The sequence below is a fragment of the Capra hircus genome, chromosome 3 (assembly GCF_001704415.2).
Source record: "Capra hircus breed San Clemente chromosome 3, ASM170441v1, whole genome shotgun sequence".
Classification (NCBI taxonomy): Eukaryota; Metazoa; Chordata; class Mammalia; order Artiodactyla; family Bovidae; genus Capra; species Capra hircus.
Genome location: NC_030810.1, coordinates 112,691,768 through 112,707,721, shown reverse-complemented (window position 1 = coordinate 112,707,721; position 15,954 = coordinate 112,691,768). Strand labels below are relative to the sequence as shown.

Below are 15,954 nucleotides of genomic sequence, written 5' to 3'. Positions count from 1 at the left end.
GAATACAGCGTGTCTACTGCTGTGCCAGCCCAGAGAGGATAAACTCATTTGCAGTTCCTACACCTCGAGTTCTCTTCCAGCTTCCCCACTCATGCCTTGCCTACCACGGATTCAGTGAACGGTGCGCACAGCGAGGAACAGCAAGACAACCGGAGTAGTTGGCAGGATCAGCAAGACAATCATCATTCGAGGAACTGGGCTTGCCGAGGAGGCTCAGTGGTAAAGAATCCACCTGCCCGGCAGAAAATGTGGGTTTGATCCCTAAGTCAGGAAGATCCCAGGGACCTCAGCAGCCATGAACCACGTGACAGTTGGGTTCCCTGGGTTCTTTCTGCCTCACATCTCAGACCTGTTGCTGGAGAAGCCAGGGACCCAGAAATGCCAAGAACACAGAAATGCAACCCACTCCAGAATCCGTGCCTGGAAAATCCCACAGACAGAGGGGACTGGCGGACTGCAATCCACGGGGTGGCAAAAGAGTCGGGCATGACTTAGTGACTAAGCAACAACAATAATTCCAGGAACCAGAAAAAGCTCAACATGAATGGGAAAAGACCATCAAAAGATGCCAGCATCAAGATGACAGATATATTAGAACTACCTGACAAGGACTTTAAATTGGTCTTCATAAAAATGCTTCAACAAGCAATTATGAATATGTTTGAAACAAGTGGAAAAAAATATTTCAGCAAAGAAACAGAAGACATAAAAATTGCAGCACCCACGCTACACCCCATACTAATTGAATTAAAACTGCTGAGAGTTTCCAGCCATCAGTAATTATGTTTTAACTCCCTAACGATTCCAATGAGCAGCCAAGTTTGAGAATCAGTGCTCCAACTTGATGGTTCTCAAACTAAGGTATCCATCAGAATCACCTGGACAAAGGTGATAAAGGCAACGAGATCTGGGCCCTCAGCTACTCCAAGACGGGGCAATAGCATTTTAATCCGATTTCATGTAATTCCAATAGATCCAAAGACTTAACTAATCAAAGCAATTTGCAGGTGATTCTCATTTCAGGAGGCTGCAAAATTCCCAACCTGAAAGAGGAAACAGCAAAATTAAAGTGACCTTGAAGCAAGAGGTAAAGTTTCAATTATACTTTAAAAAGAGTTTCAATCACACTTTGGATATGCTTGCCCAGGATATAGTGTGTTTAACCTGGACAGCCAAATTTAAGAGAAAAAATCCACACATATTGAGGAACAGTTTGAAAATGTAATTCAGTTCAGTTCGGTTCAGTCGCTCAGTCGTGTCCGACTCTTCATGACCCCATGAATCGCAGCACACCAGGCCTCCCTGTCCATCACCAACTCCCGGAATTCACTCAGACTCATATCCATCGAGTCCGTGATGCCATCCAGCCATCTCATCCTTGGTCACCCCTTCTCCTCCTGCCCCTAATCCCTCCCAGCATCAGAGTCTTTTCCAATGAGTCAACTCTTTGCATGAGGTGGCCAAAGTACGGGAGTTTCAGCTTTAGCATCATTCCTTCCAAAGAAATCCCAGGGTTGATCTCCTTCAGAATGGACTGGTTGGATCTCCTTGCAGTCCAAGGGACTCTCAAGAGTCTTCTCCAACACCACACTTCAAAAGCATCAATTCTTCGGCGCTCAGCCTTCTTCACAGTCCAACTCTCACATCCATACATGACCACAGGAAAAATCATAGCCTTGACTAGATGGACCTTAGTCGGCAAAGTAATGTCTCTGCTTTTGAATATACTATCTAGGTTGGTCATAACTTTTCTTCCAAGGTGTAAGCATCTTTTAATTTCATGGCTGCAGTCACCATCTGCAGTGATTTTGGAGCGCAAAAAAATAGTCTGACACTGTTTCCACTGTTTCCCCATCTATTTCCCATAAAGAGATGGGAGCGGATGCCATGATCTTCATTTTCTGAATGTTGAGCTTTAAGCCAACTTTTTTGCTCTCCTCTTTCACTTTCATCAAGAGGCTTTTTAGCTCCTCTTCACTTTCTGCCATAAGGGTGATGTCATCTGCAAATCTGAGGTTATTGATATTTCTCCCGGCAATCTTGATTCCAGCTTGTGTTTCTTCCAGTCCAGCGTTTCTCATGATGTACTCTGCACATAAGTTAAATAAGCAGGGTGACAATATACAGCCTTGACGTACTCCTTTTCCTGACAGAGCATGGTCCACTGGAGAAGGGAATGGCAAGCCACTTCAGTATTCTTGCCTTGAGAACCCCATGAACAGTATGAAAAGGCAAAATGATAGGATACCAAAAGAGGAACTCCCCAGGTCATTAGGTGCCCAATATGCTACTGGAGATCAGTGGAGAAATAACTCCAGAAAGAATGAAGGGATGGAGCCAAAGCAAAAACAACACCCAGTTGTGGATGGGACTGGTGATAAAAGCAAGATCCGATGCTGTAAAGAGCAATACTGCATAGGAACCTGGAATGTCAGGTCCATGAATCAAGGCAAATTGGAAGTGGTCAAACAAGAGATGGCAAGGGTGAACGTCGACATTCTAGGAATCAGCGAACTAAAATGGACTGGCATGGGTGAATTTAACTCAGATGACCATTATATCTACTATTGCGGGCAGGAATCCCTCAGAAGAAATGGAGTAGCCATCATGGTCAACAAAAGAGTCCAAAATGCAGTACTTGGATGCAATCTCAAAAACGACAGAATGATCTCTGTTCATCTCCAAGGCAAACCATTCAATATCACAGTTATCCAAGTTACCCAACCAGTAACGCTGAAGAAGCTGAAGTTGAATGGTTTTATGAAGACCTACAAGACCTTTTAGAACTAACACCCAAAAGAGATGTCCTTTTCATTATAGGGGACTGGAATGCAAAAGTAGGAAGTCAAGAAACACCTGGAGTAACAGGCAAATTTGGCCTTGGAATGCAGCATGAAGCAGGGCAAAGACTAATAGAGTTTTGCCAAGAAAATGCACTGGTCATAGCAAACACCCTCTTCCAACAACACAAGAGAAAATGTAATTACAGTACCGGTTATACGTGTTTATGGGAAATAGCACGGGAGCGAGATTAAATACTAGCCATCACTTGGCCCATGGGAGACATTAATCTTCTTCTTGGCAGCAGAAAAAGAGCTTCCACATGAGCACCTCTTCCCATCCAAAGAGACCACAACAAAAAGGGAAGAGGTTATAGTACAGAAAAAAAGAACACATCCAAAGAGCTTTTCCATTGTGTACTGTGGGCTAAGATTTCTAACCAAAAGGCAACATCTCCTGGGCTGGAAGTGTTTTCTGGCATTTATACTTTCCTGGAAGGACCCTGGAGGCTCCAAGTGGTGTGGAGAGAACTGGTCCTCAGAAAAAGAGCTGAAAAAGGCAAGGAAGAGGGCGTGGAAGTTGACAGAAGGCAAAGATGCAGTGGGGGAGTGGATGGCCACCGTCACACAGGAAGTGCATAGGCAAAACCTCAGCGAAGAATAACTCTCCAGGAAGGAAGGGCCTCCCAAAGCCCTTCTCCTGCCCTTCTACTTACTCACTGATACCTTGTTTCCGTATCTAGAGACCATCATCATGGCCCACCAGAGGGGCCCAGCAGAGGTGGCCTGTTGCCCACTGGCATACAGCAAGTGACCGCCCCTGGTTACAGGCTTAACCTCAATGAGAGGGGCTGAGACCACCGCCTTTAATAGACCATTTGCCCATTCAATCCAACCTAGAAGGATGGTCTCAGCTTCCTCATCTGAAAATATGGAACCAAGAATACCTACCCTCAGGGAGCCACTGTAAAGATTAAACTAGTTTTGCATACGTAAAATTCTGAGAACCACGAATTGAAAGTGGTGAGTACTGGGCAAACATTAGTTCTTAGCATTCTCAAATATACTCAGCACAGAACTTAATAGTGCGAGACTGCTGGGGTTTGACTCAGGAATTTTTTTTATTACTAAATGTGGACCATGAGCAAGTTTCTCTGCCTCTCTATGCCTTGGCTTCCCCATGAGTAAAATTCAAATGATGAGAGATTTTACCTCACTAGGTTGTTGCGGAAGACTAACCATTTCCTAGAAAGAACTTGGCACAGTGCCTAGAATATAGTCAGTGCTTTGTAAATAACAGTGATTATTATTCACCTTCTGTGATGTGGACTGCATGAGGCAGGTATGTGAGGAGTCCCTTTGGTCCTTAAGGAGCTTATAGTCTAGATCAAGACATAAGCAATGTACACCAGCAGGGAAGAACCTCTCAGAACATGGTACATGCGATGGTTCTGCAAGCATGCCAACAGTATTCTAATGTGCTCAAATACAGGCTAATGGAGTTCAGAATGTTCTGAGTACAGGGAGCACTGGGAAAGTACCCTCTTCTCAGCCACCCCTTGCTAGGAGTCCCAGGTTGCATTCAACTCTCAAGCTGATCATTTCAACAGTTCTGGAAAGCACTGCAGCTTCAAGAATAGGCAGAGAGGGGACTTCCCTCATGGTCTAGTGGTTAAGAACCCACCTGCCAATGTGGGGGACACGAGTTCAATCCTGGTTGGAAAGATCCCACATGTCTCTGGGCAGCTAAGCCCATATGCTGCAACCACTGAAGCCTGCATGCCCTCGAGTCCATGCTCTGCAACAAGAGAAAGCACCTTAACAAGAAACCACGGCGAGGAGAAAGCAGCGCACCACAGCTAGAGAGTAGCCCCCGACTGCTGCAACTAGAGAAAGCCTGAGCGTAGCAACAAAGACCCAGCACAGCCAACAATTAAAACACATAAATTTTTTTTAAAAAACTTAAAAAAATAAATGACAGTAGTAGCCACTGTCCTCAGTTCCATAGATGGACCCATAAGAGTATAATCACACAAGTCTCACTGAAGTGTTGCAGAAAACCAATTTAGTTTCACACAAGGGATAGGGGACTAGGAGTACAAAAGCGTTCCAACACTCTGGGCACAGAACTTGCTGGAAGTGCCATTTTAAGTAACTTTTAAAGCCAGCTGCTCCAGTACTTAAAAGGAAACATGATGCTGAATATAACAATTGGAAAGGGAATTGTAAGCATCACAAGGTATTAATTAATCCCATGATGCAAGATTCCTCCTGCTTAGATTACCTCTGCTTAAAGAACTATTTATCCAAGAAATTTAGAGAAAGACCATGAAGACAGACAACATACTGTACTTAAGAGTCTGTGATTTTTAATCTGAATGAGGATTAAAAGGCTGGAAAAAATGTGATGGGGGCATGTACCAGAAGCCAGTTAACCCGTCCTTATTGCTTCCCGAAGAGGCTGACAGCTATTTTAAGTCCACAAAGCAGTCGCACTGTCTGATTTGCAACTTTAGGAATGAAGAATAATAGCTAGATTTTTTTAAGCAGACATGTACAATGAAGATAATACACTACTAGGCCTTTGATTCATTAGAGAATAAAACGGAGTATATGACAATTTTTACATTAAACCATGCACAGATGAAATTTAAATTGCAATCTGCAGGACTAAACAGCAATAATAAAAATAGCGACCCACTCATTGCCAGGCACTATCCTGGGTATTTGCATACATAACTCATTTTTTCCTCTCATTAACCCTATGAGGCATGTGACATTTGTATCCTCTTTTTACAGATGCAGATGCTAAAGGAGAAATGTTAACCAACTCAAGTTCACACAGCAAGTGAGGGACAGAGCCAGGATTTGAACCCAAACACAATTTGGCTCCTGAATCCATTTACACTATGCTGTCAATCAAATTCATGTTATAAAAACTATAAAATAAAAAAGAAAGAACTAGGGGAAAAGGTATCAAATCATTAATAACAACATAACAGGTTGAAAATATTTTTTACTGATAAATGACAATCATCTACTCCTAAAACTGGCCACATGTTCTACAATCAAAGATTCTAAGTCTGCTGCATGTACGTCACTGGAATTTCATTTACGTCAGGGAAAATGTTTACATGGCAGTTTCTTTGGAAGGCAGTGGCATTTTGTCAGGTGGGGATGGGGGATACCTCCTGGGATCAGGGACTAGTTTCACTGAGGCCTGAGAGTTACAGGCCTAAAACAAGAAAAAAAAAAAAGCCAGAGGAGACCGGAGCCAGCTGAGGCATCCCCAGCCCTTGGGTAATACAGCAGGGTCCTGGCAGTCCTTGTAGAGACCACCTTAGAAATTATATTCATTGATTCAAAATACATTTTTTTCTATACACAAGGCACTGCAGTCAGCAATGCAGAAGACAGGAGGGGGCAGAGTAGCAGGGACCCTAATGATGATGACTCGGGGGGTGAAATCAGATGAGGGCAAGCAGCTATAACGCATAACAGGGTTTAGTCAGTTCCTGCCACATAGAAGGAACTACTAACATCCACTTCACAGAGTGACAGTGGGCTGGGCCTGAGATACAGATGGGGAATCACAGGAAAGGTTGAGGGAATGGTAGGTACGAGGGATTAAAACCAGAGAGCCCTGAATATCAGGCTGAGAATTTTTGACCCAATATGGTTGGCTTAGAAACTTTTAGTGTTTTGAGTAGAAGGATATCACAGTCGTATTTCAGAATAATTAACAGAGCAAAAGTTTACAGGATAAAGTAGAGGTCTCCAGAAAGTAATTGAAACGGTATGGTGAGAGGTGGTGTCCATTTGAACCAGCCAGAAATGAGAAGGAAGAAGCAGAATGCCTGGATGGATATCACTGTGAAACTTCAAGGATGCAGCAACTGACCTGAAGTTGGGAGCAGGGGACGTCTGGGAAGAGCCCGGCCACCAAAGGTACTCAATCCATAGCTGAGTTCACTGTTATACGAAAGGATTCAAGCACTGCTCCAAAGTGTCAGTCCTGGTGCCTGAGAGGATATGGGGTCATCTAAAGAAGTATCAAGTGTCAGAGAGATTTGAATTCAAGATGACTGAGTGATGGGATTAGCAATAGGTTCAGTGAGGTAGAGCCAGCCAGCAGGAAGCTAAAAGAAAGATCTAGAAACTGAACTGGAGTTAGAGACCCAGGAGCCAACATACATAATTAGGGGTAAGGAGGAAGGATGGAATCAAGCATTCACTGGAGAGGTCAATGAGAGGAGAAACAGCAAGCAGCAAAGAGGAAGTACAGACAGGGGGGCTATGCCCGGCCAGCAGAGCTGAATGGGGCATCCCAAGAAAGACAAGGACAGCTGCTCAAGACGAAAACTCAAGAAGGTGGAGGACAGAGAAGGGTGACAATCGAACAGTTCCTATATGGCAGCCAGAAGCGGGAAGGACACGGCCAGGGACTGAATGAATATTGAGAAACTGCATAAAGAGCACTCTTTATGAGGCTTAGCTATAAAAGGAAGAAGACCACATGCTGATGAATAAAAAGATGGACAGAAGAGAGTTTTCACATAAGGGAAGGTCACAGCACCCTCCTGGGCAGAGGAGTGAGCCAACAGGGGGAAGGTGGAATCTTGCAAGCATTAGGGTGGGGAGTGATGGGGTAATGAACAGACTAAGGAAAGGTGGGCTAGCAGCAGATGGAGGGCGAATGAGTCTTAAAAAGAAAGAGGGGAGAAAAATTAATTATACTTCATAATTTAAAACTTTTGTGTTTCAAAAGCATACCAGGAAAGCAAAAAGACCACCCATAGAATAGGTGAAAATATTTGCAAGTCTACATAATGAATTTGAATACAGAACACATAAAGAACTCTTACCCTGCAGCAATTAAAAAAAAAAAAAAGACAATCCAATTTAAAAATGGGCAAAAGATCTGAACAGACATTTCTCCAAAGATTTGCAAATAGCCAATAAAAGCCCATGAAAAGATGCTCTATATTGTTAGTCATCAGGGAAATACCAATCAAAACCACAATGAGATACCACTTCATACCTACTAGGATGGCTAGAATCAAAAAGGTGGATTAAAGAAGTGTCAGTGAGAATGTGGAGAAATCAGAATCCTAACATATTGCTGTGGAAAAGAAAAATGCTGCAGCCACACCAGAAAAACATCTACTTCTGCTTTATTGACTATGCCAAAGCATTTGACTGTGTGGATCACAACAAACTGGAAAATTCTTAATGAGATGGGAATACCAGACCACCTTATCTGCCTCTTTAGAAATCTGTATGCAGGTCAAGAAGCCACAGTTAGAACTGGACATGGAACAATAGACTGGTTCCAAATCAGGAAAGGAGTATGTCAAGGCTATATACTGTCACCCTGCTTATTTAACTTATATGCAGAGTACATCATGTGAAATGCTGGGCTGGAAGAAGCACAAGCTGGAATCAAGATTGCCAGGAGAAATACCAATAACCTCAGATATGCAGATGATACCACCCTTGTGGCAGAAAGCAAAGAACTAAAGAGCTTCTTGATGAAAGTGAAAGAGGAGAGTGAAAAGGTTGGCTTAAAATTCAACATTCAGAAAACTAAGATCATGGCATTTGGTCCCATCACTTCAGGGCAATAGATGGGGAAACAGTGTAAACAGTGACAGACTTTATTTTGGGGGGCTCCAACACCACTGCAGATGGTGACTGCAGTCATGAAATTAAAAGACACTTGCTCCTTGGAAAAAAAGCTATGACCAACCTAGACAGTATGTTAAAAAGCAGAGACTTGACTTTGTCAACAAAGGTCTGCCTAGTCAAAGCTGTGGTTTTTCCAGTGGTCATGTATGGATGTGAGAGTTTGACTAAAAAGAAAGCTGAGCGCCAAAGAACTGATGCTTTAGAACTGTGGTGTTGGAGAAGATTCTTGAGAGTCCCTTGGACTGCAAGGAGATCCAACCAGTCCATCCTAAAGGAAGTCAGTCCTGAATATTCAATGGAAGGACTGATGCTGAAGCGCCAATACTTTGGCCACCTGATGTGAGGAACTGACTCATTTGAAAAGACCATGATACTGGGAAAGATTGAAGTCAGGAGCAGAAGGAAATGACAGGGGATAAGACGGTTGGATGGCATCACCGACTCCATGCATATGAGTTTGAGCAAGGTCCGGGAGTTGGTAAGGACAGGGAAGCCTGGTGTGCTACCATCCATGCCGTCACAAAAAGTTGGACACGACAGAGCAACTGAACTGAACACTGGAAAATACTGTGGGAGTCCCATAATGGTTAAACACAGTTACCATACAGTCCAGCAATTTCACTCTTGCCTATCTACCCATGAGAAATTTAAGCATGTATCACACAAAACTTGTACTCAAAATGTTTACAGCAGCATTATTCATAATAGTTGAAATACAAACAACCTAAATGTTCATCAACTGATAAATGGATAAAATGTGATATATCCATATGATGGAATGTTATTTGACCATAAAAAGGAATGGAGTCCTGATACATGCTACAATATGCATGAATCCTGAAAATATTATGTATAATAAAAGAAGCCAATCACAAAAAACCCACACACTCCATGACTCCATTTATATAATATGTCCAGAATAGCCAAGTCTAGAGACAGAAAGTAGATTAGTCATCGCTTAGGGCTGAGGTGAATGGGGAAACAAGAGGATGCTAGCTAAAGGGCACAGAGTTCCTTTTTGAGGTGATATGAACATATTAAAAGCTACTTAATGGTATATTTAATCAGCAAATGGTATGGTATGTGAATTGTATCTCAAGAAAGCTATCAGGAAAAGGGGAGTGGAGAAAAGAATGAAGTTCTTTTTCCAAAAACGGGGGAAAAAAGTAGCAGAGACCCAGCCCATAGTGTCAAGCAGGAAAATGAGAGGGGAGGAAGCATGGTGGGCAGGGCCCCAGGCTGCTGGGAGAGCAGAACAGCAGGAGGGCCCTGAGGAGCTAAGGGCAGCCTCAACGCAATGAGGGAGAGGAGGCAGGCAACAATGATCAAAGAAAGCCTTCTGAAGATCTGGGTTCTGGAAGCAGCACATTATGAGTGAACCATAATAAACAGCCAGTCTGATTAGGGTCTTGGATATGGGTGACTGGCAAAGGGCGCATGACACGGACAGTGTAATCTTGACCACTAAATGGACTAATGGGAACCTTCTGGGCAAAGGAGATGTGGCAGCATCATGGGATGTACTGATAGGATAGAAATAGATTTGCTCATTAAGTTCTAAAACACCAGCTGTGTGTGGAGTAACACCCTGGGACGCCTGAGAGCAAAATCAGGGTGAATAAAAACAGGTACCGTTTCTAAGCAGTACCGTATCTTTGAGACTCATCATCCCCCAAAGACGCATCTGGTCCAGGCAGAAGGTAACAATGGATTTTAAAGCATCTGGACAAATACCTACTAAGGTGAAATAACCTGCACTTCAATGATGACATCAGCGAATACACATTAGATAGAATGAGATAGACTTCAGATGAGGGCATCTATCTGAATCTGTACTTGTCCACAATCCTGAAGGCAGGACTCGTGCAGGCTATGGGGGCAAGGGTGGAGAGGCTGTGGGGAGCACACACCCAGAACATATCAGTGTTGGCTCTGATCACAGAACCAAAATCACAGCTTCTTATGAAGCTGTTAGGTTAGGTTTGAGTTAGAGTACCCCATTTATGGTGAATCAATGTATGTAACAATCCTAACCTGGAAGCCTCAAGACAGTGTGTTTAAGATTCATCCACAGGAAACCTGTGGTGTGGGGTTATTGGAATCTTTAAAATCCACAACCACATCATCAGCCAGTCAAGCCATTTAGCAAAGGGGGAAATAATGACTAGAGAATTCAGTTCAGATTTGACCAAGAACTCACAAAGCCCCAACATCGCTCAGCAATAAGACAACGTATTTACAGCTTTTAGAATTTTTATAATTGGTCATTTCTTCCACTTAATAATTTGCTACTGTTGGCTATATATATATGTACCTGATGTTGGGGGAAGGAGTTATACACAGACGCATGAGACAAGGTCCTCAAAGAACACTCATCATTGGAGAAGGCATACGAAGAAGGGAGAGAACACAAAATTTTATGGTTGACCGTGACCCCAAGGTGGCTTCAGAATTATCTCACCCCACGTGCACTCTTGCACAGTGACCATGGTCTCCACCAAGAAGTGAAGTCTCCTCCTCCTCCTCTTGAATCTAAGCCTGGCTATGGCCTGATCTGACCAACAGAATGCAGAAGTGATTCTGTGTACCTCGGAGGCCAGGCCTTAAGAGCTTCCACCTTCCCTGCTTGAAACATTCCCTGTTGAAAGCCAGCTGCCAGATCAAAGGGCCACCACGCTATGAGGAAATCCAAGCTACCCAATGGAGAGAACCACCACACGGAGGACCACCAAGGCACGGCCATGAAGTGGCGCCTTCTAGGACAAGCCCTGCCATTGCAGAATGAAGCCAAGTGAATGATCCAGTCCGCACCACGGTGAACAGAAGAACAGCCCGGCAAAGCCCTGACTGAATTCCTGGCTCATGAATCATAAGCAGGTTAAACAGACCTTGTCTTAAGCCACTGAGTTTTGAGATAGCTTGTTACACAGCAACAGATAACTGAAACCAACTTGAAGCCAGGAAACTAGGAATGAGCCCTGGTTCTGTTCTTACCTTGCTACGGGTCCTTGGGTCAACAACTTCCCCTCTGGACCTCAATTTCCTCATCTGTAAAATGAGGAAGTTGTAGGAGTGAGCTAAGGTGCTTTCTATTTCTGATAGGCTGTGCCATACACACCCAGATCAGTGAGTGCACTAGGCGATGAGAGCCAGGAATACAGAGGCAGCTACTACTCCAGGGTGAGGTGAAAGAACCACGCACTGGGACTCAAAAGTGCCGCAACGTGAGACTTAAGTGAGGCAGCACCTAAAACAATACATGGTCCATATTAAGCACTCACTAAATATCAGCTATCATTATCCTCTCATCAGTTCTGTGACCCTGGACAACTTAATCTGATTTCCATTTTTTTCATTTGAAAAATGGAAACAACTCTAATATTCCCCCTGCCACGTAAGGAAAATTTTTGTGTGTGAAAGTCCCATGAAAATCAAAAATCAACCTACAAATGTAAAGCATATCTCTGCTATTAATACTCTTATTCTTTGCACCATTATCATCAGAGGTCTTCTTCGCACCCAGCAAGCAGAGACAGTCAGTTGATGGCACTGGCCACCAGGAAGGTATACTGAGAGAGGGAAAAAGGGGGGCAGACAGAAAGGAGCCACACAGGCTTTCAAGCCTAGAAGGACTTCCACCACCCACCCATCAGCAATGGTAAGTGAGCCACGTGCCCTTTCTGACACAGAGAGCAGTATCCCTTAAGAGCAGTTCCCAGCCCAGGATTATATCTGGAAAGAGCCCAGCACTAAAAATTCGCTGGTCAGAGAGGCCAGCAAGCTAAGGATGCCCCACCGGTGAACCGTGAATCAGACCAACTGCCCAGCATAGAGTGAACATTCCATAAAAATTAGTAAATGAATGAGCATTGGATTTGAGAGTCCACAGTCAAAGCTCCCAGGTTTAAACCATAGCTCTGCCATACACACAGCTAAAGCAGGCAACATTTCCTCGTTGATAAGATATAAGGAGATGCACCTACACAGACCTCCAGGGAAACAGTGAGACTCACATGAAGTACTGCATGAAACACATGAAACACCTCTAGGATTCCGCTCGATAATTAAATGCATGGTGTGGTTTTTAAGTGCACAGAGCCTCTGACGCCCAGATGCCTTTCAGTTCCTAGCCATAACCTTTCAATCTCTGCAGCACCCTGAAAATGAATGCATCCATCCAAAAAGTCACTCCATCCAGTGTTGATCCTGAAAAACTGCCAGCCCTTGGGAGGCAAAGATCTGGGCTCATTTTCCAAGGGTACTTGACAAGGCAGCATGGATACATTTACATTTTATAGCCGATGCTTTTCCAAAACAAGGAAAGAGTGTGGCGTGCATTTAACCCTGAAATCCCAGTGCTCGTGCACTTCCATGGACACTGCTCAGGAGGGATGTGAAAACCAGCCAGACGAGGCACTTGCCAGATGCTCTCAGGAAGAAAAGCGTCTACTTCCACCTCTGCTCAGGTCTCAGCTAACATGATTTGAATGTACTGGTGTCCAGCATCGATTACAAACAGCTGGGAGTTAGGACCCAGTTCTCAAAGTCAGCCCTGCCCTTTCTTCCCCACTTCACCATTCTCAAAGCAGAACCCTTGGTGTGCCGCACCCCAAATCTGTAATGGGAACACAGCAGGGACCAACTGTGGTTCCCCCTCCTCTTATCAAGCACCACTGTGTATGAATCCAGGGAAGTTACCATAGGAACCGCACCACCAGTGTTTCTCCAATGTTGGTCCCAATCACCTGCATTAAAGCTCCTGGAATGCTCCTTAGAGGGGCACAGTCCTGCTCTCTCCCTAGATGTAGCAGATTAGAATTGGGGATGGCAACAATCAGAGTTGTCAACAACCTCACCTGGTGATTCTTATGCATGCTAGGTTGAGTCCTCGCTAGGACCAAACTAGCAGAGACTGTGAGAAAAGAATCAAAAGGTTAAAAACACTTTAATCCTGATCTCTCTTCTGCCGCCCAGCCTTGCAAAGCAGAGTAATGGTGAACCAAACAAGACCAAAGCCAACTGCCTAGTTCATGCATGTCCGAGAAAATTAGGTCATGATGTGATGAAAACTCATACCTTAAAATTTAAAAACCTGATCACCAAAGCAACAGGCCCGGACAAAATTTAACCCATCTGATCTGGTATCAAACCAACCAGATCTATTCTGAGAGAAGCAAGATAAGATCTTGGCTACAGCCCCACTCTGGTCCCAGCCATACCCAGTAATTCAGTTCTGCATTCCACTGCAGGGCTTGATGTCTAGGGGAACAGGGGGTGTCCTCCTAGCTCTAGCAAATATGGTTGGGGGAAGGTTATTTAGGAAACGGGAGAAAAGGTAAGATTTAACATCACCAGGAGAAGGAAAAAAAAAAACAAAACTGAGAGATAACTGTGCACTGGACTCACATCAGACCCTCAAAAAGATGTCTCATGAATTGAAGGAAATAGCCACCTGATGGAGTGATCCTTGCCTGAGATGCTTAACACCTTACCTATAAAGTCATGAAGGAGAAAAAGGGGACAGAGAGTAAAACTGCCTCCATGTCGAACGCATTACCTTTCCAAAACCAGCAAGACACAACCGACTAGGAGGGGTGGTATTTTCCGTCACTTGTCAGTGACAGGCACACAGTAGGTGCTGAGCACCCTTGAGTCTTGAGGGGAGGGCGTCAAGAAGCACGAAGGAAGAGCAGAAGCACTCCTCCCTTGTGATGGGCAGGAACCCCGGCTGCAATCTCAGAAACCAGAACTCCTCACTCTGGGAAGCGCATGACAGGGGGCCAGCCTTATTCACACCTGATGGTGCAGCTCAGAGGCTTCCGCCCCACCCCCTCCCCCAAGGACGGACCTGGGGCTCCGAGCTGAAAATTCCTGTTGCCGCGCCCCGCCTCCCCCCGCCCTCACCGATAAATACTTCAGCAGCAGTCCCCTACTAGATGCTGAAACTTCACATTACGCCACAAAACTAGCAACCGGGCAGCTTTCACCACACCTCCCCCTTCAATGACTGGCACTTGCAAAGGAGTCGTGGCTAATAAGGCATTTAGGAAGTGACTCTGACACCTGGCTGGGGTTACCAGGAATCTAAAAACAAACCCACCCCTGTATTATTTTCTTCAATCAGGAAGCAGGTATTCCCCTTATAAAAGACCTTTCTGAAAGCACCTCTCCCACGGGATCCCAACAGGTAAATGACACCAAAGCTTCCCTAAAGCGATTCTAAAGAACCAAGTCCAGGCTACGCTCCCCGACTGGCTTCTTCTCAGAAGGAGGGATCAGGGAAGTAACTCAGTGAGTCCTGGGTGGGTAAGGAGGGGGCAGTTTGCAGGTGGGAGGAGGGGGATGAAGCAATACCGCTCAAACTTTGCAGTTACTCTTTAGCAGTTCTGGGCAGGAACCCGCGGAATTCTATACAGAGAAGGGGAGTCATTCTCCCTAACAGAAAGGCCCCCAAATCAGCCTAACCCACCACCAGCTCTGCGTCCGGGATGGCTGCGCATCCCATCCGCTCAGACATGCCCCCTCCGGGACAGTCCCTTCCCCGGGGCCCCTCACCTTGGCCTCGAAGCAGATGCCGTGCTGGAAGGCGTCCTCGTTGTGCAAGGGGATCCGCAGGTCGTGACCATCGTCCACAAGGTTGTACTTGGTTTTGCTGGGCATGGTGACCCGCGGTGGACCGGCTCCTCCAGAGGCGGTGGAGGCAGGAAGGAGCTGGCGAGACCGCTGGGAGGGGAGGCGGGAGCGGGGGGCGGCGGCGCGCGGAGGGGGCGCAAGCGGAGGGTCGCCGGGTTGGAGGCGCCCCGGCCGCGCGGCGGCCGTGGAAGCCGGGACTCGGAGAGACGCCGAGGGCCGGGCGGCACGGATGCGGGCGACGCGAGCGGCGCTGTGGCCGCGCAATTCCTGCCGGCGAGGAAGGCGGCGGGGGCGGCGGTGGGAGCGGGCAGCGCGGCGCCCAGGCCGGGGGAGGGGAGCGGTGGGCGCGCGGCCCGCGCTGGGACTGGGCGCGGCGCTGGCCCGGGAACAGAGGCGCGGACAGCCCGGGACGAGGAAGAAAAGGCGGCGGCGGCGGCGGCGGAGCTGGGTGCCTGTCACGGAGACGCCGGATCAGCCGCCGGCGAGCGACTCCTCCTGCGGGGCGGGCCCGGGCCGGCTCCTCCCGCAGGGCGCCCAGGCTCCGCCCGCCGCCCGGCCCGCCCCCGCGCTGCCCGCGGAGCAGGTGAAAGTCCCCGGGAGCGTGGCGCCCGGCTCTGCCCGCGTCCCCGGGCTGGACCCCTGGAACTTCGCCCTGACCCTGGACAGCCGGTGTCCCAGGAACGCAGGCTCAGTCCTGTTTTTGTTTTTTACAGTCAGAGTCTGAGCCAGGCTCCTAATAGTTAGCAGTGGCGGCGCCTTGGGTTTTCTGTTTTTGTTTTTGGAGGGGGGAGGGGCTGGTGTTTATTGTTTTGTTTTTATGTTTTACCAGGAAGGCCCAAGTCCTGGCCCGTGT

The 15,954-nt window shown here is 46.3% G+C and overlaps 1 protein-coding gene across 2 annotated transcripts in view; it reads right to left on the bottom strand.

Moving 5' to 3' along the window:
* C3H1orf226 (chromosome 3 C1orf226 homolog) overlaps nucleotides 1-15,375 on the bottom strand; it is a 358,341-nt gene extending 342,966 nt beyond the window's left edge. For both annotated transcript variants that reach the window (XM_018046419.1, XM_018046420.1), the window contains exon 1: nucleotides 15,024-15,375. In XM_018046419.1, coding sequence (XP_017901908.1) covers nucleotides 15,024-15,128 — 105 coding nt within the window. In that variant the 5' untranslated portion in view covers nucleotides 15,129-15,375. The remainder of the gene's footprint in view (nucleotides 1-15,023) is intronic.